Raw genomic sequence first — 22,266 nt, forward strand, 5'->3', positions numbered from 1 at the left:
CTCATAGTTCTGTTCATTTTCTACAGGAAATACAACCACCTCAGGAAGGAATACTAATAAGAGGCTACAAATATTTACTGGATCACAATACTTTGGGATTGCATGTAGAGACTTTTAATGACCACGGGATCAAAGTGGTACAAACTAGAGGACCAGATTATTGCAAACTCCATTCAGACAGTCATTAGAAAAAATTCATTTAAAAAGGTAATAGTGATTCACAGTTTAAAGACTAAAATCCTCCCTTTTCCTTCCATCATTACTGTTTTAAACATATTTTTTTAAAATAGCAGTCATTTGGTACAAACCATTCTTGCTCCCCTAAAAGTCCATCTAATATTATTACTGCAGTATACGCATCTGATCTGGACCCTGGATTCTACAGGAGTTCAATGGTTTTAATTTGGTCAGGGTTGGGGGGATATCTTAATTTTTAATTCTTCTAACACATATCATTGGCATCAAGATCAATTTCAGAACTGGTTCACTGGTAGAGGCAAATTTGGAGTAACTGGGGGGGAGACCAATATTAGAACATCTTTCAAGAGATGCAAGTATTGCTTTCAAATACCCAGAACAACAAAAAGAACTAATAAAAGTGTTGCAGGAACTTGTTGCAAAGTAGAGGTATTACAGGCTGCTTAAATGAAAAGAAAAAAATGTATTTGTAATAACCTTTAAATATATATGTATATGTATGTATTAATGCAGATTTCCATAGCCCCGGAAAATATTTCATTTGAAAGCAGCCCTCCAGCAAACATATTGTTCATTTTCACCATGTGCAAAGTGGGTGATAACCAGAGGTTCTAAATGGGGTGTCTGCTGAGTTAGGGGTGGGGCGGCATGCTCTCTAGAGGAAAGAAGCCCTGGTCTTGCTGACCTGGCTCTAATGCTGACCTAAGGCCAGCCATTTAAGTTGTGCTCCATGCTCTTCAATCTGTAAAATGGGGAGAACGACCATAGAGGAAGCACTCTTGAACAAGCCACAGGTGCCAGACACATGGAAGGTGACTGTTCCAAACTGGTGTTTCCTTTACCTCTGGGTTGAGGATTTTCCCCCTTGGACACAACCCGATAGCTGCTGCTTCACTGGTCCACTTGGACAGTAACTATACTTCTGAAAAAAATGTAGTTGGAAGAGAAATACCCACAAACTTTTAAGAAAACAATGGCGAGATTTGTTTGAAGATGAAAACTTTCTATTTCAGAGTCTCTTATGCACTGGATTTGGGACAGAGTGTGCCAGACCTGGAGTCATGCAACTGCTGTCTCTAGCACCTGTTCATAAGGGCCTTTGGACAACTGACCCAATGTCTCTTGTGCCATTCAATCAACCATCATTTAACAAGAGCCAATGTAGGTGGCATCATGCTAGGCACTGGGGACGGGAACACAAGGGAAACAATTCGTACTCTGGAGGAGCCACTTCCTGGGGGGCTGTGTGGGAGGAGGGCATGGTTAGCTCCTTTAACACCAAACCTCATTACTGAAGTCTAATATTGCAAGTAAAATGGTATTCAATTGAACAGCTAATGAGAATAAAGGCATCCAGCGGCAAAAGCGGATTTTTTTTGTCATTTTCTGCATAATGGGGACATTCAGGGAAGGGAGGTGGAGAGTGGCAGGTGAGTAACTGAGTAACTGTGATCAGGGTCAAATTCAGAGAAAGGAGCCATAATGGACAGTTATCTGCAATCAGCCCTTTGTTATGATCTGTATGAAAGCAAATTTTAAAACATATGCAAGGGTTCAAAACAACAAGTCTTTATTAAGATGCTTTACATGAGGATGTTTTACACTGTGCAAGAGGAACTTTTCAGTGAAGCACCTTCCAAACTAGCCCTATTGACCATCTAGAAAGTGCAGAAGAACAGACATACAGCAAGAGGCTCCAACGTTGGGAAAACAATTGCTTGGAAAACAAGATGATTTTGTCCGTTCTCTTTATCAATTTTCAGGAGCTCATTCTAACAGTAGTGACTTGCTTCAGTGTATATACTTATGTAAGCACATGACGAACAGTAGGGTTCCCATACCCTAAGTGAACACTTGAGAATTGCAGAGAAGAAGAGCACTGGAATCTCACACCGGAAACTCATCTTAAAAATAGGAAAAAGAGACTCCTCACTCCCACCTAAGGAACAAGAAAAACCCAGGAATGATGTAAAAAGAAAATGCATCACTTATATAGACTGTAAGAAAGAACTCCGGTTAAGATGAAGCAATTGATATCAAAGACTCTTCCAGAAGACTATCTAGCCTTGAACTAAAAAGCATCCTCTGCAGGAAGTCTGGGAGGTTCCCCACTTTCCATTCAGAGCCTGTCAGCTGTAAGGAGATCGTGCACTGAAGGGCCAGAATAGTGGTCCAATAAATTCAGATAACCTTACATTGTGCCACTCCTCAATCATGTCAACTTCAATCCCTTCACCTGGTTTTTACCTTTAACCAAGTCTCCTCATTCCCTCAGTTTACTTTTCCTATTCAAAACTACTTGAAATGCGATATAGAAACACCAAGAACAAAGGCCTGCTATGAATAAGTCTCAGAACTTTCACTACAAGGAAGCTCTGATACTGAAAACTGATTTCTAGTAAAAAGATCCAGCCGTGGAACAAAGTGACCTATGTAAATGCCCACTAGAAAAACGTGGAAGTCAGAGTTGGGTGAAATTCTCATTTGCTTAGATCAAGGATTCCTCTAAAATTAGAAAATAGCCTAACACTGGGCACTGGTAACTTCAAATGGTTAGAGAGAATGTTAGCCCAAGGCATCTTAATTAATCTCAGTGCTATTATCTGTGCTGCCCACTCCCAAGCAAGAACAACTGCTCGCTTAAATCTCTGTCAGCACAGCAAGTACCACACGTGACTCATTTGTTACTGAACAGAACTCTGCTCTGATTGACAAGACCCAAGTACCAGTGGCCATTTCAAGATCTGTACTTCTTGGAAGACTAAAATCACCTGGCCTCAGGATGACAGGAATGTTTAACTAGCTAGATGGCGATGATGCAAACTATGGAATCATTTTGAATTAAGACAAGTTATTGTTGACTAATTCAGTGTAGTAAAAAAAAAAAAATCTAAGTTCTCTTTCAACAGTCAATTTACTAGACACACAAGACCCTGCTTTAGCATATGCTTCCTTCTAAAAACCAAAGATGCTTTCATATGAATGGCTGTGATTTATTCCAGTTTTCACCCAAAATAATGTACTGAAAAATTCACACTGACTATGGAATAAATCTTAATGTGCAACATCGCAGTGAAAGATTAACGTCAGTGTCTAAAACCTGAGCGCTTACCTACATGAAATGAAAACCAAAAAAAAAAAAATCCCACAATCTAATGGCCTGAGCAGTTCTTGCTCATTTCCAGTGTAAAATGCAATTTAATTTGCTTGATAAAACCCGCATGTGCCCTGCACAATTGTGCAAGTAATACAACAAAACATTGCAAAATATATTTTTTGTTGTAAAAAGATGAAATTCTTTGCCTATCGATTCCAGCTAGTTGACTTTCTAAATTTTAATTTTGCAATAGCATGACATTAGTGAAGTGATATTGATTTCACAAACTACTGTACTATGAGGTACATGACTTCTCAGATAGAGCTCCCTGCATTTTAGCCTAATCATAAACATACTCTGTACCTATTTCCTTATTCTGTTATCAAAAGGTGATGCTCCCTTCAGTCTTGTTTGCCTTCCCACCACTGGCGTGATCCTTCATTCCACGCAACGTAGAGGAAGAGTGCGAGTACCACGTGAACAGCCACAACAGCAACAATCGCAGCATAAAAATAGCTGTCTCGGCTGGACATCCCCAAGGCACCTAGAAGGGAAACAAAAACATAGACATTTTGTTTTAGGCCACAATGTACAAAAAACAACCAAACTGGACACACCGACTCCCTTATTTGGGGAGACTGCTCCCCGATAGGGAGTAGAGGAGTTGTTAGCATTTGCATCTGTGAAGTAACTAGGCCCCCTGGGACCAGACAATTATTTCGGAGAACTACAATTGTAACTTTCTCTAGAACGTCATCTCCTCTTTTCCAACGGCTGTAAAAGGGGCATTCCTCAGCTCCTGCCTCCTGTGCCAGACCCTGCTCCCAGTGAGACACCAGAGACAACTTACAAGATTAAACTAAGCCATTTTGCAGAAAAAGATCGATAAGTAAGATATCAAGCTCCAAATGAAGTAAACAACAACAAAAAAAACCCAGCCTTTCTGGAAGGGAATAAGAACAATCTGACTTTTGGGAAAACAGCTACAAAATCTTAAAGAAATCAAATTAAGACTGTTTAGTTAACAAGGATCAAATAGGTCATAAAAGAATATAAACAATTTAAAATGGAACAAGTTAAAAAATGTCTGGTTTTCCAGGCTTAGAATTACCTTCAAACAGAAACGATTTAGAAGAAAAATATAATCCAATAGGTAAGGTGATCATTAAAGCTGTGAAAACCAGAAGAGTCTTCAGAGTCGATGTTAACGAGCCTTCATTTCTGAAATGGACAAAAGTACACATAAATAAAAGTCAAGCTAGTCAATAATGCAGCATTCTGTGCTGGTGGTAGCCCATGTTAGGGAGTGCTAAGTGACACACAGACCTATTAAGCTCCACGTGTCTAAGGAACTTCAGATCTAGTTAAGGTAGGGGATATGGATGGGAAACAACTATTAAAGGCATACAAAGGAACATATCAATAAGGGCAAATCAATATGGGGCAAGCCGATTAAGTGCAAGGGAATGAAAGAGGTAGAGTGATTGGGGTCATTCAGAAAATTGCCCCAACACATTCCCTTATTATCTCTTGAAACAAATAACTACAGTACAACACAAGCAGCCTTCATTTAACAAAGCAGCTATGTTCAATGTCTGTTGTAAAGCACATCTCCAGTGATGTAACTGCGCCCCCCATCATCTTCCATTATAAAACCAGAGCTTTTGCGGGGGATGGGGGGAGGAAACCTGGCTGCTAGACATTAAAATACTGAATTTTAAATGCAGTCAGCTTTTAAAATCTATTTTTAAATAAAAAAAATCAAGCGTTATCGTAACCATGAAATGTCAAAGCTGAAAGGGACTAAGATCATGTAATGCCACCTCATCATCAGACAGGAAGTTGCTGAAGCAGAGGAGGAAGTCACTTGTTCATGGCAGAGCAGGAGCTCCTTCCACAACACCCTCCTAAGCAAATGCTGCCTATGCCATGCTGTACCCAAAGTCAGTCACAAACCAGAAACACTGCAAAGTCCAACTGTGGCACTGGAGCAGAATCTCGGCAATGACTTGTTTTCCTAACATCATTCCTCTTCTAGATGGCCAAACTGCCCAAGTGTAGATATTATCATAAGCTGTGTTTGCTCAGCCTCGGACCGCCTGAACTTTTCTGCCAACTACACCCAAGTCTCCTAGTGACTGAGCCACTTCATCTAACTTTGTCATGGGAATTCTTCCTCTTTCCTGCAGGTGTTACCACCCCCTCGAATTATCACTTATGATGATCTCTTTACATATCACATCCCACCATTAGACTAAGCTCAAAAACACATTCAGTTATTTAAGCTTGATTTCATTTCCTCCAAGGTACAATGCTCTACGTATACTAAGGTAGAGAGTCTGTGCTCTGTGACTTTAAAAAATATATATTTTGATAACTATTTTCAATAACTGAGTTCTTTTGTAATGCTATGTATTTTATTGTATGCATTTTAAAACATTCTGAGAAAGGGTCTGTACATTTCACCAGACTGCCCAAGGGGTCCAAGACATAAAAAAAAAAGGTTAAGACCCACCTCAAGCCCTTAATAAGCATTGGCTATATTGTTCTTCTACTTCTTCATATATCAACTTGTCAAGGATGCATAATCTCTTAAGTGTGGGTACTCCCTCCCCAGATTAAGATAGGAAATCCTCTATAATTTAGCTTCTGGTCTTTGAAAAGTATCAATAATTTCATTACCCTACAGTCAACAGCTCTTCATCTGGCCTGTATCATAACTGGTAGGACTTGTCAGAATTTGTGGTCAGCGAGCAGTGTTTGAAATCTGAGAGTATTTGTGTCGAAGGCCAACATATTTTGGTGCCTTTTTTTTTTTAAACATCCTCCTCCCCAACATCTCGCCCTATCACTCAAACCTTGAGCAAATACTTATAGAGCTGTTACCAAAAGAAGACAATCAACTGGCCCCCACCTGTGAAGTGCCAGGTCCCGTGGACACAAATGGGAACCTGCCTTCTTACTTAGGTAAAACTACAGGGACCGAAGGGCCCATCTTGTGTTGGCAGCTAAATACACAAATCAACCATGCCATGCCTTCCTGTGGAGGCAAAATGATGCAGTATACAGACCGAATTGTTGCCCACTTAGTCGTTTTAATGGGTGTCCCTAAATTAAAGTGGTTGACTACTGAAGGTAATTAACTGCTGGGCTTTACCTTTAACACATGGGGGTTTGGAAGAGGTGTAGGGGTGGGTGGGTGTGGCAAAAAAACCAGGTGTGTTCTAGCAGAGGACATAAAATGTTAAGAATTAGAGTTGGAAAGAACTGCCGAGATCATTTGGACAGTACTCTCACTTTACAGATTGAAAAACTGAGGCTCAAAGGGCTTGCTCATGGTCACCTGACTAGTAAGTGGCAGAGCTGAGATTCAAACTCAGATCTGCAAATACAAAATTCTGAGTTCTTTCCGTTGCAGCATACTGCTCTAAATGACAAGCAGTGGCACAGGATATTCAAATACCACAGGAGTGACTGTGATTTAGTTCATGAAATGGTCCTGAAGTTCAGAATTCTGATAGGCAAAGGCTACCTGTTTAACTCAGCAGTGCAGGAAAAAAAGTCTTAAACTGACTAGTGCAGAAAGAGCAACCACTCATAGGTGGTATGGGCCAAAAGAAGTTTCAAAACAGCAATCTTTACCAGTTTTCCTGACATGGATTGATTGGACTACAGTGTTTGCTGGTTTTTGTTGCTGTTGTTGTTTTTGGCTAGGCAATGGGGTTAAGTGACTTGCCCAGGGTCACACAGCCAGTAAGTGTTATGTATCTGAGGCCGGATTTGAACTCAGATCCTCCTGAATCCAGGGCCAGTGCTCTATCTACCGCGAAACCTAGCTGCCCCTTAGTGTTTGCTTGTTTTAAGGCTGTATCTGTGGTGGATGAAAGAAATGATTTTCAAGTAACATAACTGGAAATCTACTATAACGTGTTTCTTTTTATAAAAAAAAAAGGTTAGAGTAAAAACAAGACAATCTTATTTCAGATGCTTCTATAACTCTTTGAGATACCTTCCAATTGCTGTCTTTATTACTCATTTTGCCATGTGTGAAAATTAACATCAGTGGCATTCTGGATTATGACCAGGAAAGTATGGGGCTGCATGGAGTTCAAGATCCAAGGTAAGAACATGCTAATTCTCTTGATACCTATAAATTCCAAGCCTGTTTCAACTGGTGCTTCTGCTACCACAAAGGCAGTATTTATCCCCAAAGAAAGCACTTGATCTTATTCAGCGAGACAGACAGACAGAGAGACACAGAGAGACACAGAGAGAGAGAGAGAGAGAGAGAGAGAGAGAGAGAGAGAGAGAGAGAGAGAGAGAGAGAGAGACAGAGAGAGACAGAGAGAGACAGAGAGAGACAGAGACAGAGACTTGTTGAATTAAAATTCTGGTCTCAGACTAGACAATTGACACACTTACTAGCTGTGTGACCCTGGGCAAGTCACTTAACCCCAAATGCCTCTCAAAAAAAAAAACTGACAGTCTACTGTAAAAGTCACTATTGGTAGAATTCTGTGGAAACAAGTATTGGAGCAAGGCAAGAGTTTAAAGTTAGTCTACAAAATACTGTTAGCTGGTAGCTTTAATACTTCAAGGACCAATGATTTCAATGGTATGAATGGCTGCTCCCTTTAGAATCTTTACATAGCTTATTAGATGGTTTTTGTGAGCTGCTGTGACCAAAAGATTAATCACCGGGCAGCCAACCTGGTGATAAAGTCTTTAAAACTTAGTTTGGTCCCTGGATAATTAACAGGCATAAGGCCCATCACGTCTGGAACTATGTGGTACACAGTGGAAAGATTCTGGATCTGAATTAGAGAACTTGGATCAAATCCTAGCTCTGCTACTTATTATCTATGTAACTATGGACAGAAGTCATTTCCTTTCTCTGAGACTCAGTTTCCTCATGTGTCAAATAAGAGGTTGAATTAGTTGATGTGTAGTTTTTTTTCCAACTCTAAATAGGTGTCCCTCAGGGTTCTGTCCTGGACCCCCTTCCCCAGAGTCACGTAGCTAATAAGTGTTATGTGTCTGAGGCCGCATTTGAACTCAGGTCTTCCTGACTCCAGGGCCGGTGCTCTATCCACTGCGCCACCTAGCTGTCCCCTGCCTCTCTTTTCCCTCTAGACTACTTACTTGATGTCATCAGATCCCATGAATTTAATGACCATGTCTATGCTGATTCAGATTCTCAAATATACCTGTTCTGCCCCAGCCTCTCTGCTGACCTCCAATATAGCATCTCCAACTGTCTTTAACATTTTGAATTCAATGTCCAGTAGATGTCTTGAACTCAGTATGTTGAGAGAGACAGACCTCCCATACGCAATCTGGTGCCAATGCCACCCCCCTCCATTTCACCCTTGCAACACTTCTCAAATATGCCCCCCTCTCTCTTCTGACACTGCCCTCAGCCACTCTGGGATTACACTACAGCAGCCTACTGGTCGGTCTGCCCCCACTCTAGTCTATCCGCCATTTAGGCACTAAAGAGATTTTCATAAAACGCAGGTCAAATCATGTCACACACACTCTTCCCTTCCCTCCCCACTCAATAAACTCCAGTGGCTTCCCATTGCCTCCAGGAATAAAGACAAAGTGCTCTTTTTTGGCATTCAAAATCCTCTTACTCTACCCCATCCTACCTTTCCAAATCTTCTTACACCTTATGCCTGTAAATGTACTCTTTGATCCAGTGGCACTGGCCTCCTCACTGTTCCACCCACAAGACCCTCCATCTCTCAGCTCTAGGCATTCTCTGGCCCCTGTGCCTGGAATGCTCTCCCTTCTCCCCTACCTGGCTTCCCTTTAAGTGTCAGCTAAAATCTCACCTTCTACATGCAGCAAGCCTTCCCTAAGCCCTCCTAACTCCAGTCCCTTTCCTCCATTACTTCTTTCCTATTTATCCCATATATATTTTCCTTTGTATAGATTTGTTTGCATATTCCCCTCCCCCCCAAGCTACCTGAGGGCAGGGAATGTCTTTTGCTCCATTTTTGTATCCCCAGGGTTTAGCACAAAGTCTGGCACATAAGAGGCGCTTAAAAAATGTTTACTGATAGAATGATTAAACCTAGAACCCTCTAACTTTTCAGCATGGTAGGATTTGGCATAGCTTGTGCTCCATATCAAAATGGAGCATGGGAGTTGTAATGCACTAAGGTAGATGTTAAAAAAAAATCTATTTACACAAGACACAACATTCAATTGTCATTCCTACCATCTCCCCAAAGAAAGCAGCGAGAAGTTGATTCACTAGACAATCACTTCTGCATATTTATAGAAAGGGTAGGCTATCACATTCTTTGTAAAGAAAACAAGTTTCCCTTAATTTGAATAGGGCTCTCTCAGCCTTCTCAATTCAACTGCAAACTCTGGTGGCTAAGAGGCAGTGAAAATTATTTGTTCTCAAGAGCCACTGGCTTCAAAGGACTCTTTCCAGTGGATTCATGGTTCATAAATTCGTAGCTGAATTGGGACCTCAGAGTCCAATCCTTTTATCTTCCAATGAAGAAAAGATAACCTAGAAAAATTTGGTAACTTGTCAGAGGTCATACAGGATGTAAGTAGAGCTTAGATTTGAACCCGGATCCTCAGGATGTAGGTAGAGCCTAGACTTAAACCCGGATCCTCAGGATGTAGGTAGAGCCTAGACTTGAACCCGGATCCTCAGGATGTAGGTAGAGCCTAGACTTGAACCCGGATCCTCAGGATGTAGGTAGAGCCTAGACTTGAACCCGGATCCTCAGGATGTAGGTAGAGCCTAGACTTGAACCCGGATCCTCAGGATGTAGGTAGAGCCTAGACTTGAACCCGGATCCTCAGGATGTAGGTAGAGCCTAGACTTGAACCCGGATTCTCAGGATATAAGTAGAGCCTAGATTTGAACCCGGATCCTCTGACTCCAGAGTCCACACTCTTTCCCTTTATCTTGGTAGTCTTTCAGTCTAAACTGTGGACTGCTTCGTCTGAATTACAGCCCTGATCCTCCCTAGCTGGGTGACCCTCATTTCCTCACCTGTACCTATTTTGCGGAGTGGTTGTGAGGATCAGATGAGCTCACCCAGGTGATGTGCTTTAAAGTAGTACGTAAATGCCAAGGTATGAGGACAAGAGGGGAAACAGGACACCCAGCCCTGAATGACTCGGGCCAGAAAGTTTTGAGGTCGGCTAAGAAGCGGATATGAGTCTAAACCAGCAGGCCCAGATGGGCAAGGGAAGAGATAGGCTCAGGCAGTGGGCTCAGGCTGCCCTGGGCCGGCAGCACGTAGCGCAGGTGGGCCGCCTCTCGGCCCCTGACCCCACCCCCCTCTTCCCTCCTCCCCCAGCCGGGCCGGTCCCAGCTGCGCCCCCACCTAGGCCCGGCTCTCTTCCGGGGGTGGGGGGAAGCCGGGGCCCTCCCCTCAGGGCGGGCGGGCTAGCTACCTCAGCTCGGTTGGCTGCAGCACGTTCAACGTCGTCTTCTCGAGTCGTTCCATCTCGGCCAGCGCCGGGAAGGGGACGACGGTTATGGTAGCAGTGATGGCACGCCGCGCTCTAGCTCGCTCACGCACTCGGCCCACTCAGACTAGGTGAGGGGAAGCGAAGTGAAGCCCTCCGCGACGGCGTCCCATCAGCTGACCCCTGGCGGCTGCACGCGCCCTGCCCCTAAGCCGGGCGGGGGGCGGGGGCAGAAGGGCCAGGGCTCACGTGAGCGCGGGCCCTGGGGTCACGTGGCGCTCCCGGCGCGTGCGCCCCGGCCCCTCTCTGTGCTGGGTCTTTACGGCAGAGGGTGCTGGCTGGCGGGTCTGGTACCTGTGGTGGGGACGGAGGGGTCCTCGGCTCTTAGGTTTCGAGTCCTGGAAGGGCTTTCAAATTGCCATATAGGCCGCCCTTTTGGGGACTCGGCTTCCAGAGAAGGTCTGTGACTCGGCCAGGGTCACACAGCCAGACCAGAGCCAGTACTTGGGAGTCGCAGTCTAGTCAGACTAGACGGGGCTAGCCTCTCTTCCACTGCCTACTCTCCTCGGATCAAACTTCTCTCTCTCTGGAGTCTTCCATTTCCTCCTAGGCCACCAGGAGATTGCCTTAAATGTTTGCTCTTTTTCTCTCTTTGCTTAAGGTCTCAACCTCATTTCCTATTTTCCAACTCTTACCTTACCGGGCAGCCCAAAGAGGCTGAACTTTTCTTCCTATTCTTTAGCTTTTATAGATTAGCAGCTAAAATTTGAAATCCCTTTAGGAAAGGGAGAGAAAGAGAAACGATGGGTTTCATATAGAAGCTTCTCAGAGAAAATGGAGAAAAGAAAACATTGATTTTAAATGAGGACCCAAAGAAAAGGCAAATAGCTTAATAGTGATATTTCAGGGACCCAAAGAAAAGGCAAATAGCTTAATAGTGATATTTCAGGGCTAGGTACAACCAATTCCACTTGGAATTTTTATTTGGGAAATGCTTACAATTTAAGAAACATAAATCAAGGCCTTCTGCATCTTACAGATTAAAAATTGTGGGAAGAACAGCACAGTGCTTAACTTCTTATTTTCTATCAAAAATTCTTCCTTCTGAATTGAAGGTGGTCTTCCTAATAGAAAGCAAGGAAGGGGAACTGTCACAACAATACAAGGCAAATATAAGACAGTAGAGAGTCTGGCCATGCAGACAATACTGGCCTTAGTTTCCCTCTTTTCCAAACCCCCTACCCACCAAGCATTGTAAATGGACAAAATAGACTGTGGTAGATTCAGGTGTGGAGATTGAACAGAAGCTAGAAACAGCTCAAACTTCCACCCACTCACCAGCTAAGCTACCTCTCCAGAATATTTTAGGAGGTTCTCTCAAGTTTTTCTCTGCTTTGGGGGGGGGGGGCGCCTCGGGCTCTGGAGGGCTGTGAGAAAGGCCTGAGCTCATGGTCAGGAAAAGGAGTGGTGGGGAGGGAAAGGTTTTTTAAAAAAAAAAACCTTTTCTACTGTATTTTTGGTTTTCCTACATCGTCCTTAATATAAAAGTATAAATCCTTAGAAGAAAATAACTCGGCTGCAATCTCAAGCCTTCTAAATTTTGAAAGAACATGCTCAAGAATCAAGGATTATTGCATTGTAGATTCTGTAGGGGCAGCCCTATGTTGTCTGTGCTTGAATGTTCAGGGCCAAGCAAATGTATGGAGTGTTAATTATTAGAAATAATACAAAAGATACCCTAGAAGGAGGTGATTGATAGAATTAAAAGGCATACCAGTGATATGTCTATGTATACAGCGGACATTTATGCAGTAACATTTGGAGTAGCAGAAAAGGGTAACCAGACAGGTTTCCAATGGGAAATGGTATAGGAATGTAACGGGGTATTCTCTTATCATAAGATATGATGAAATGAAAAATTTAAGTAGATATGGGAAGTTTTACATGAAATTATACAGAAGGGAGAAGTAAAGCCAAAAAACAATGCAAACGTTGAATACAACTATGTAGTTAATGACTAAAATTATAGCAACAAATCCCTGTCACAGAAAAGAAAAGGAAAGGAGCAGGAAAACAAGGATGACATAGGTAGTACTGATTGAAAGTCGATATAAACATCCTTTGGGTTGGTGTTAACAATCAGTAAATAACCCAGGGCTACAGGCTCTTGTAACAATCATTTGCAGTCTGCTGTGCATCCATACTGCAAGCTCATTTTTCTTCTCTTCTTAAGATCTATTTTATACATTTGAATACTTGTGCCTGTTGAGGGAAGCTAAAATCTGTATTCAAAAGAAAACTTTTGCCATATACGAAGGAGAGGCCACCATGGCCCCCCTGCCACAAGCCTCACTCCCTTATTTCACCCCAACAAAGAAGATTTTTTAAAATTCCTATTTCCTCTTACTTTACCCATGAGTGACTCAAATGGTCACTATAATGAGATTTCACCTGTTCAAAAATGTTAAATAGTGGGGAAAGATAAAGTGTGCCTTACCCAGGCCTTGTAACCTTTGCTCTTCACCCTCACATTTTGTGCCCCTCTCCTCCCCTTATATCCCCAGGGATATCCCTGCTGGCTAGAATCCTAATTGAATATGTGTGCTGCATCAGTTTCATAGAAGACTGCAGGACAGATATATACTGCTATATAAGTGAGGTTGAGAAATAGAAATCAGATTTGTTCTGAAAGACAAATTAGAGATTCTATCACCAACACAAACCCCAAAACCCTAACTTCTCATTTTACAAAGATTCCTTGTAAGGCTCCTTTAATTAGGGAGTTCCCATGGGTCATGTAAACCAGAATTCTAAAAGTTTAGCTTGCAGCAGTTTTTCTGGAACTTGCCACCTTATATGTGTTAAGGGTTAATCTCCCCCCACCCAGGTGCTGAGAGAAATGTAATCTTAATGGGAATATGAGATACTAAATAAGTATGAGGAAGGGAGAGTGTGATAGGGACAAAAGGAGAAATCCAGGCAGAGAGAGGGTTCAGGGAAAATTAGGACTCTGGGCTAAGGTGGGGTCCTAGAGGTGGTGGCACCTGAACTAGGCCTTGAAACAACATAAGGATTCGGAAAGGTAGACATGAAGAAAGAATTTATCCCGAGCATGGGATATGTGCCTCTGCACATATAAGGAGAAGGGAGACTGAAGTTTGTTGGCTGAAATGTGAAAGAGAGTAATGGTAAATAAGGTTGGATAAGAAGATTGGAGGTAGATTTTAGGAGGGTATAAATGGTAGGCAGAGTTTAGGAGCAACAGAAAACCTCAAAGTTGTGGTGGTGTTTTAGGCAAGGGGAGTGGTATGGTCAGATTGTGCATTAGGCAGATGTTTCTGACAGCTGTGTGGAGAGTAGATTGGAAAGGGAAGAAACTGGAGGCCACTCCACTGGGGAGGAGGCCAGCAGAAAAACCCAAAAAGGAGAGCATATTTCAGTGACCCTTCCTAAAAGTGGAGAATGCTGGAATAGTGGATTTTTTAAAACTCTGAGTCTTTTTAAAATTCAGACTTCAAGGATGTCCTGTGCCCTCTCCTCCAGATGCAGTTTGAGCCAGGATGTGGCTGCCTGTCTAAAGGACAGCCAAAAATGCTAATGCGGTCTTAGACTGCAATGAAGCATAGCGTCCAAAATGAGGAAGCAGTAGTCCTGCTGTACTCAGTTCTGGTCGGCCCACTCACATCTGGAGCATTGTGATCAATGCAGGGCACAACATTTTAGGAGAGATATTGACAAGCTGGAACCCATGCAGAGGAAGGCAGGCAGCATGATGAGGGGATTTGACACCATGCCATCTGAGGAGCAGTTGAAAGAATGGGAGGTTTAGCCCAGAGAAGAGAAGGCTGATTGATGGTGGACAGTGTTTGAATAGCAGTCATATGAAAGGGGAATCAACAGGACTAGGAATAAGAGGAGGAACAGGGAGTTGGCCAGTGGCAGAGAAGATTTAAGTTTAATAGAAGGAAAATTTGCCCAATAATTAAGAGTTATAAAAAGGTGGGAATGGGTCATCTCCAGAAGTAGTGAGTTCCCCATCCCTGGAGGTCATTAAGCAAAGGCTGGATCACTTGGGAGACTTTGTTCAGCTGTGGGTCAGACTAGGTGGCCCTGAGGTCCCTTCCAACTTTGACATTCTGAGAGAACTGACCCGAGGAAGAGTCACTATCTCGAGGGCATGCAAAGCAACTCTTGGTATAGGGCTTAATCAAAGTACAAACCATACAAGTGGGTAATGCAAAGCTATGACAGAGTCCAGCCTCACTCAAGCAGGGCCATCTCAGCCAAGCCCTAAAAGAAGTTAGCTTCTTCTCCTGAGTATCTTCCTGCTTCTACCCACAGTCCAAGCTCTCTGTGCCTGCGGGTTCTAAGCAGCCCCTCCCATCCACCTGGGTTCAGGCAGAATGGCTACTTGGGTCTTCCTCTCTTCTGATAGTGACACCACTCACCGGCCCACCCAGCCCCACGCTCTGCCTGGTGGCAGTCTTGCAGAGGTCTGTCCTCTCACCTCTCCGTGCTCTCCACGCATCTCCTTTGGCTAACCCAGCTTCTTAATGCTTTTAGTGAAGAAACTGGGTTTGGAAGTTATTGGGAAGCAAGTTTCAAGTTAACATAAGGACAAACTTCCTAATACTTAGATCTGTGTAAAAGGTGCATGAGCTGCCTCAGCATGTGGTAAATTCTTTATGGCAGGAGGTCTGCAAATAGAGGCCAGGCAACTACAGGCTGGGCTTGATAGACTCCCACAGGGGTCCCCCCCAACTGTGAGACTTGATGATAAATCATTATGATGATTTTGTCTTTTAGTTTCCTTGGTAGGCGTGTCCTTAAGACAGGAAAGTTGCTTATTGCTTGTCTGCTTGCTCAGAAGAAGAAAAACAGTGTCTAATTAGGGGGATTGATACCCAAGATATGGAAGGAGCTAGAGATCACCACACTGCCCTGCATGGATGGATGGAAGGAGGAATGAAGTGGGAGTCAGATGAGACCATCTGTGCCAGGTCCCTTGCAACTCTGACTGATTATAGGCCTATGACATTAAGTTGGAAATAGGAAGAAAGTAGCCCTAAGTGCCTCTATTCTGTTTTGTTCTATAAGCATCTGTTTCAATTTATACAATCATAATACAACCTGTGGCAACAGCTTTGGCTTAGCTACCTGATGTTGAGAGTAAGATTTACAGGAAGATAGGATTGTTGGAAACACCTCAAGAAACGACTTCAAACTATTGAGCAGTGGTGTCAATGACATAATCTGTTGCCCAAGTATGATGTGCAGCAAAGAGTGCTTTAGCATCCTGCAGTGCTAGTCAAATCATTTTAAAAGGGAAACTGACAACTCAGAGGCAGTGTCTGAGGGAGGGGGAGTAAGGATGACCAGGGGTCTGCAAGGAAATACATGATCGCTGCCTTGACATGTTTGAAGAGCCACCATCTGGAAGGAGTCTGGGTGATTGTCATTTGAAGGCAGAATGGAGGGGGTAGTACAGGGCTGTGGAATGGAAAGAGTAATAGTCTGAAGCTGCCCTTGATAATAGTCTCCTGTACTTTCAGCTCTTCTGCCTCACTCTAAATCTTTTCTGTCCTTATTGAGACTTGCAGATCCTCTACTTTTCTACCCTTTACCAATCTATCACCTTTGCTCTGGCCTCACTTTCTTCTGTTTGTGGACTTAATCCTGTACTAAACCAGTTCCACTCTATATCATTTTCAACCCTTGACTCTCTTGCCTTGCCCCCCTCTTCCATCAGTCCTCTACTGCTGAACATTAAGCTCTCAGTCTTCAACCCAAGATCACCCCCACCATCTGCCTTCTTTTCCCCTACTCCAGTGCCCCTGAATACCCCTGGAGAAAGTCCCATGATTCTGTTGACTGAATCCGTGACAAATTAATATTGGGGCTCTCACTGAAGGATTCCAGTCATTTGAATTCTTCCTTGATTCTCTCTCCTCCCCTCCTAAGTCTCTTCTGGACTCCCTTTTTCATCCCTGTTCCCCTCTTTCTCAGCAGCCCTCTAATTTTACCTAGAAATTGACACTGTTGTGATAATCTCTCTTACTCAAAACTTCTCTGCAGAGGGTGGTGTGACAGTGGTTAGGGTCTGCAGGGTTTTAATTTGAGAGACAAGGGAAAGCGGGAGCCCCTTCCAAATGTGCCCATCCAGAGCAAGCAGCCCCAAACCCCCTTTGAATACACCTATCATGTGAGTATGCCAGATAATGGAGGAATTCAAGGTTGACAAAATCCCTTTGGTGTCAGGGGCTCCAAATGATGGACTAATCAGTCATTCCAGCTGTTTGGCTACTTATCTCCTGCTCCCTGCACTTCTCCGGGGAAAGAGGCCTGGTCTAAGCAGCCAAGCATCACTTCTCTTCTGTGAAACTGATCTCTCCTTATTTATTCTCTTACTTTTTCAAAGCTAGTCCTAGTTATTCTCCTTTGCTGCCCCCTCAGCATGAGTGGCACCCAGGGCTCTGTCCTGAGATCTTTTCTCTTCTCTTCTTATGATATATTGTTTCTTTTGATGGGTCCTGTCACTTCCCATGGGGTCAGTTATCATCACTGCAAATCTATATATCCAGCCTTCTACTCTCTGTTGAGCTCTAGGCCTATATCACTAACTGCCTGCTGGCTTTTACCCGGATCCCACAAAGGCATCTCAAGCCTGTTGTCATTAACAGTGAAGGCATTTTGTTAATCATCATTTGCCGAATTATAGACTCTATCATTCAAAAATTTAACTTAAACCTACTTCAGTGTGTTGTAGATAAGGGAGGAGTGGCCCAAAGGGGGGAAAAAAACCAGGCAGTCAAGAAGATCAGTGGAAAGGGCACAGGACCAGACCCAAATTCAAATGTGGTCTCAACACATTTATTAGCTGTGTGACCCTCGGTGATTCCTTGAACTCTCCAGCCTCAGTCTCTTTCCCCATCTGAAAAACAGAGGAAGAATAGTGCCTACCTTAGGAAATTGCTGTGAGGATCAGATGAGATAATGTATGTAAAACTCTCTTTAAGTGCTAAATAAATACTAGCTACTAGTATTTTAGAAGGCAAAATTGTTCCTTTAAAGGAGAAGAAATGGCCACCCTGACTGAAGCCAAAATTCCTGTGACCTCAAGCGCGAGCATCTTGATCACTGTGGATCTCTAAGAAAAACTGAAATAACATATTTTGCTACCTGTCAGTTCTCTACCCATGGTTTACGCCATTGGGGATTATCTGCTCTAAACTGTGAATACCCTTGTTACTCAGGCTTCTGGGCTTCTTCCTGCTTTCAGCTATTGTGTGCCAGGAAAATGCAAACTAATTTTAATACTGGGCTGATTAGAAAAGAAACTGCTATTGCTGGGAGGGAAAAAATTACCTGTTTTCCAAAGCCAAATAAAAAAAAGGGAAGAGGGTGGCGGTTCACACTGTTTCTCCACGACTGGCCTGAAGCACAGAGTTGTCAGTACTTGGGAGTGACTTCAATGGCATGTTTCAGGGGACACTAATGAAATCCATTTTCTAAAGTACTTGAGGCTTCTTAGGAGAAATGTAAAAAACATTAGCCATAGCACATTTGTACTTTCTAACTAGCAACCTCAGAGAAGGGAAAGGGAACAATGAAAGATAATATTAAAGACAGCAAGGACCCAAGGTCCTCAAAAGTACAGTAGGATGAACACTTGTGGAGAAATGCGGGGAGCTGCAGAGCAAAAATGGCTCTTGTTGCTGGTGGAGAAGGAGCCGATTCTTCAACCCTCTTAGCGCCCCCTCATCCATTGTGGCTAATGAAGGCGTGCGGTGGAAAACAGTGGCTGCTCTCTCCACTCGGGGACAACTCACTACTGGCATTTTTTTTATTCTAAACGTAGCAACCATCAGCAAAACCAGTCAAAAAATCAAAAAGATAATACAGAAAACTCCAACTTCAGTAATTGTTTTTAAATTTATACATTAACTCACTGAATAATATCCTTTATGCTTTACCCTTTCAGATGCCTTTTTCTTCCATGTATTTTTTTCTGGCGCATATATATGTGTGTGTGTGTGTGTGTGTGTGTGTGTGTGTGTGTGTGTGTGTGTGTGTGTGTGTATATATGTGTATATATAGTATATATGTGTATATATTGTATATATATGTGCATATATATATACACACGTATACATTTTTTTTTACATAGCCCTAGTCAGTATATTGTTTTGATTCTGCTTTCTTCACTCTGTCATTTCGTATAAATCTTGCCATATTTCTTTATATTATTCATATTTGTCATTCCTTATGGCACAATAATATTCTATTAGGGTCATATACCACAATTTGTTCAGCCATTCCCCAGTCATTGGACATATGGGTTGTTTGGAATGCATAGCTTTTTCCCAGAAGCTGGTCTTATTCTCTTACCTGAGGAGACTCCTGAACAGATCAAGTCTATCCCGAGTGACCTTAGCGTACCCTACTGGATTAAACACTACTAGGATTTATCATTTACTTTTGCAGAACAATGCTGCTTTCCTGGCTATTCTGGCTCCAGCTACCTGGGGAAATCGACAGAATAGTCAGGGAGGTAAGATTGGTGCATGGTCCAAGGGCATTTCTCAGGATCTATGTTTCCTTGTGGAGTGCTCCTATCTCGCTCCATAATAGATTCTCAGTTTGCCAACTTTCAGGATACAAGTTGGCTTAACACAATATTTATTTTCCAAATAGTCTTCTCTAAGTAGCATGTCCTTACTGACCCCCAGCCCACTGTCGACCCCTTACATATAGGGCTATCCAGTGTTTATTGTGTTATCTAGTACTTATTCATCTAGTGTTCTGTTGTTTCTTGCTCTTCTGTGTGTCTGTGTCTCAACTCCCCAGCTAGACTGTGAATTTTACCAGAGCAAGGACTGTGGGTGGCTTCATTGGCATCCCCCCACAGCACCTGGTATGGTGATGGGCTTATAGCAGACTGACAATAAATGTTCATTGAAAAGTTGAATGAATTAAAATTCTGCTCCAACATCCTCTTCCTCCTGAAGCCAATTAGACTTCAGCCCCATCACACCTCCCTGTCTCTAGGATCATTCTGGCCCTCAGGCTGGAGAAATACAAGGATTTTTGGATTTGGGGGATTCCTAGCTCAGGCAGGATAATATTGTTGTTGGCCTTGCCACTGGTTCTATTCTGATCTGGTACCAAGCTTCCAGTATCTGGACTCTGAACTTCCCTGTGACCAAGCTTTTGCTTTGTACAGTTCCAACATCTGGGTCTCTGCCTTCTCTCCCAATGCTTGAATCCCTGCCTTAGTTACCGATCCTGTGTTCCAGTCCCCTAAGATGCTGTGTTTTGCTGGCCAGCAAAGATGCTTGCCTGTCACCTATTGCATGCCAACTACCAGTCTGTGTAGACTTCCTCTTATTGTTTGTTTCTGGGCATTTCCCTAATTGCTTGCCCTGGCCCAGTGAATCTGCTTAGTCTTCAAGTTCCATCCCAGAACTGACCAAACCCTGGTATTGACATTGTCCTGCTTGGTGATATTGCTGCTCTGTACTTGAGTCTGCTATAAACTTGATTTGGTCAGGAAACAAGCATTTATTAAGTGTTTACTATGTGCTAGACAGTGAGTGAAATGCTGCATTTCATGAGGGAGACCACATGTGAATAACTAGGTACATACAAGATCCATGCAGAGTAGGTGGAAGGCGATCTCAGCAGGGAAGGCACCAGCAGCTAGAGGAACCCGGAAAGGGCTTCTGCAGAAATAAGATTTCAACCGAGTCTTGAAGAAATCCAGGGAAGCTAAGAGATGGAGGTGAAGATAGAGAATATTACAAGCATAGGGGACAGCCAGTGCAAAGGAACTGGGATGAGAGATGGAGTGTGCTGTTTGTGTGAGTTATAGAGAGTGGGCTAGGGTGTACTGTAGAGTATATGCAGTGGAATAAAGGCAAGAAGACTGGAAAGGTAGGAAAGGGGCCACGTTGGGAAACATTTGAAATGCCAAATAGATGACTTTGTGTTTCATCCTTGAGGTAATAGGGAGCCACTAGAGTTTATTAATTGGGGGAGGACAGGTCACATATTAAGACATATACTTTAAGAAAATCACTTTGGCAACCAAGTAGAGGATGGATTGGAGTGTGGAGAGACTTGAGGGACAGAGACCAGTTAGTTAGTCTGTTGTAATATTCTAGGCAAGAAAGGCTGAGCGCCTATAGCAAGGTGATAGTTGTATGAGTGAAGGGAAAGGGCCTGTATGGAATAGATATTCTAAAGATAGGAACTAGATTTAACAACTGATTGGTTATGTGGGGAAAGTGACTGTGAGAAGAGCCTGTCCCCTAAAGAAAGAGGAAAGGGGTTGAGGGACAGATGATGAGTTCTCTCTTGGACATGTTGAGTTGGAGGTGCTTATAGGATATCCAGTTGAAGATGTCCCTAAGTCTGCTGGTGAGGAGCTCAGGAGAGGTACTAGGGCTGGATATACAAAGCTGGGACTTTTCTGCAAAAAAAACCCCAAAACAATAACAAAAACATGAGCCTAGTATAGAGGGAAAGGAGAATAGGGTCCCAGGGCAGAGCCTTGAAAGAGATCCGTTGTTAATAGGCAAGACACAGATGAAGAAACAGCATTTTTCTCCAGTCCCTGCTACTCTCCTCTCCCCACCAAAACAAAAACAAAACAGAGGAATGTGCCAAAGGTGGAGACAATTAGTGCTATTTCCACAGGAAAGCGAAAAGTTCAGCAAGGTAACAGCTTTAATAATTCACAGTAGAGAATACTAAGCCTTAACAGTGTTCACTTAGCACCCTTCCTCCTATGAGCTCCAGGAGCTGGTGCTTTTGGACTCCCTCGGGGATTTCCTTCTGCAGTCTCTGCAGGCACTCCCCAACCCTGCCCTTCCCGGAGTATCCTGTTGTGACAAGCTGTGGACCTCAACCCTGCTCAGCTACATGCAGAGGAGAGGAAGGTATTGAGAGGTGGGGTAGAGAGGACTTTTTCCTGACTGCCTTAGGAGGCTCCTAAAATAGGATACAGAAACTGCCCAGAACTCCCATTCCGTGATTCCCCAAGCCTGCAAAAAGTGACAGGTACACTGGCGCTGACTGGCCAAAGAACACAGATAAGTGGGGCAGGGGGTCAGTGTGTTCAGTTACTTATGGCCTGAAGGAAAGAGGTATCAAACTTGGGCTATAGCCATATCCATCAGAAGCTACTTGTGTCAGGGACCAGGGCTGGTGAAAAGTAAGTTCACCAACATGGGAGGAGGCTGACAGCTTTGAGGTCCAGCCCCAGGAGTAAACCCAGCATCAAAGGGGGAGGAGTCAGAAAGTGAGTAATAAGGAAATAGGAAAAAAGACTAAGACCAAGGGGGTAATATGTGTAATCTTACCTACTTCCAGTGTAAAACCTGTGTTATGAATTCATACTTGGCCCAGAATATTTTAATTCTAGCTAAAGTCAATAATTTTCATTCTATTCTGCTTGTTTTTAAAAATCTGAAAACAAGGACTAATTTTTCTAGTCACCTGTGTATCTTTTTAATAGGTAATTT

At 43.2% G+C, this 22,266-nt stretch overlaps 1 protein-coding gene across 1 annotated transcript; it reads right to left on the minus strand.

Moving 5' to 3' along the window:
• Positions 1-1,751: 1,751 nt before the first annotated feature.
• VMA21 (vacuolar ATPase assembly factor VMA21) lies at positions 1,752-10,975 on the minus strand. The gene is made up of 4 exons (XM_020975091.2): positions 10,727-10,975; positions 4,407-4,516; positions 3,659-3,839; positions 1,752-2,137 (listed from the first exon to the last, which is right to left on the minus strand). The coding sequence occupies exons 1-3, from the start codon at positions 10,777-10,779 to the stop codon at positions 3,697-3,699; spliced, it is 306 nt and encodes a 101-aa protein (XP_020830750.1). The 5' UTR covers positions 10,780-10,975; the 3' UTR covers positions 1,752-2,137; positions 3,659-3,696.
• Between the last annotated feature and the right edge of the window lie 11,291 nt (positions 10,976-22,266).

Source organism: Phascolarctos cinereus, unplaced genomic scaffold (assembly GCF_003287225.1).
Source record: "Phascolarctos cinereus isolate Bilbo 61053 unplaced genomic scaffold, phaCin_HiC Scaffold_8;HRSCAF=390, whole genome shotgun sequence".
NCBI lineage: Eukaryota > Metazoa > Chordata > Mammalia > Diprotodontia > Phascolarctidae > Phascolarctos > Phascolarctos cinereus.